The 2,041-nt window shown below is 46.7% G+C and overlaps 1 protein-coding gene across 2 annotated transcripts in view; it reads right to left on the reverse strand.

Moving 5' to 3' along the window:
* Positions 1-2,041, reverse strand: part of cog5 (component of oligomeric golgi complex 5) — a 44,845-nt gene that overhangs the window by 11,461 nt on the left and 31,343 nt on the right. For both annotated transcript variants that reach the window (XM_015404063.1, XM_015404064.1), the window contains 3 exons: positions 750-909; positions 170-282; positions 12-89 (listed from right to left, as the gene is read on the reverse strand). In XM_015404063.1, the coding sequence (XP_015259549.1) occupies positions 12-89; positions 170-282; positions 750-909 (351 nt within the window). The remainder of the gene's footprint in view (positions 1-11; positions 90-169; positions 283-749; positions 910-2,041) is intronic.

Here is a 2,041-nt window from a genome sequence, read left to right on the forward strand (position 1 = left end):
AGCCCACCCACCTTGCTGATCTCCTCCACGAAGCACACGTGACTGACCGGGTCTCTCTTCTTCATCAGGACCTTCTGCAGGTGCTGGACCTGGAGGGTGTGAGGCACATATTACTCCTGAACGGAGCAGACAGAACCGCTCAGGTGGACGATGATCCAGGTGTGGGTACCTGTCTGCAAGCGGCACAGATCTGGTCCATCAATTTCTCCAGGTTGGTCCACAGAGCGGCGCGGAAGGCTGCCGTGTTCCCTGGTGTGGGCATCACAGCTCTGCCAGGAGCTCCTGGAGGGAGGAAGACAGGAAAAACCTTAAAACCCCTGGAATCACCCAAAAAAAACTGAAAACACCTGGAAAAACCTGAAAACATCTGGAAACACTATATAATTACCTGGAAACCTATTGGAACCTTCCTGTAAACAACTGATGAACAACCTTGAACCTTCCTATACTGTAAACCACTGTAAACACCTGATGACCAGCGCAGTAGAACCGGGTCAGGCATTGATCCGGTTTCCAATGGTGAGCAGGATGTTCTCCTGTTAGCTTTATTCTACCAGAACCAGAACTTTTCCTGCTATTGATTCAAACACCGAGGCCGGAAACCCTGACGGCCCGCTAAGGTTAGAGCAGGAGAACAGTGACAGATGGGAGATTCTCTGGTTCCTGTGAACCGGGTCGACCCAGAACACTTCCTGGATCAGGACTTTCCTGGTGGGATTTGGGTCCTGGTTCTGCTGGTTTGCTCTCACCTCTGGGGTTAGCCGGCTGGGTCAGACCCTTGATGTCAAGGGCTTTGGTGACGTTGTCCTTGATGGCGGTCCGGTACCCCCCCACCACAGAGCCGATGGTCGGGGTCAGACTGCCCAGGTTGTAGAACACCTGCAGCGCTGTTCCCACCTGGGTCGGGTTCTGAGCAAAGACAGAACACAGAAAGAGTTCATGTCACACTACTTCCTGTCACCAGAGAGGTTCTATTTAAGTCTTCTTCTATGCGTCCAGGTCGTATCCTGGAGGCAGTCAGCAGGAAAACTTGGCTAATAATAATTGTCATCAAATATCCGGGTTGGTCTGGATAACTAAATAGATGGGGTCATGAATCCACTCAGATTCTCTGAGTTTGATAAAGACCTGCTGATATGTGTGACAGAGAGGGACTGGTCTGACTTCTCACTGGTTCTACAGAGGCAACACCTAAGGGGACATTAGTTCTTTAATGTCGTATGGAAGCGGCTGTTAGCTGTTGTTCTGTTAGCGCTACCGAAGAAACAGACGTTCATCCCTGTGAACACTGGGACGGAACTCAATGGGAAGAGAAAATTATTCTGATTTCAACCGTTGTGTATATTAGCTGCATCAAATGAATCAAGATGCTATGACCGAAAAAATTTGATTGACAGATGACCGTTGACATATGATTGGCTGAATTTAGGTGTTCAGGCTGATGTATAACTAATTGGCCTGCAGAAGATAACAAAAAAAAAACCTCCACAGATTTTAAGACAGGTTTGATTTAGATAGATTTTTATTGAAATTTTATTTTTCAAAGGGTACAGAATGATTTGACATGTAAATCTGACTTCCCTACGACTTCAAACGGAGGCGCTTTATTAAAAGAGAAACTAACTAAGAGCCGATCTGCTGGAAGAAGTGAAGATGAATGGAAGCGCTCTGATGAAGAGAGACTCATTAAACAACTATTTACTTTCTGTGGGAGTTGGTGCTAAATCTTGACTAAGTAACAATATCTGGAAGCCGTTGCCATCAGCATGGTGTTGCTAAGCAACAGCCGGGTGATGGTACATTAGATGGCTTTTAATCAATAAATGGTTGGAGCACATAGCCTGCTATTTTTATCTCATTTGTTTACATTCAGGAAATAATTGTGCCATCGTTTAATGAAACAGACGAGCCATGAAGGAAAGGCTGCATGTTCTACTGCAGGACAAACCTGCTGCATCCATCCAGGTCTTATCCCGCCTCCACCCAGGGTGGACATAATGTGTCACATGTTTAACCCTCCCATGAGGGAATCCTCCAGGTG

The sequence above is a fragment of the Cyprinodon variegatus genome, unplaced genomic scaffold (assembly GCF_000732505.1).
Source record: "Cyprinodon variegatus isolate N-32 unplaced genomic scaffold, C_variegatus-1.0 Scaffold1627, whole genome shotgun sequence".
Lineage (NCBI taxonomy): Eukaryota > Metazoa > Chordata > Actinopteri > Cyprinodontiformes > Cyprinodontidae > Cyprinodon > Cyprinodon variegatus.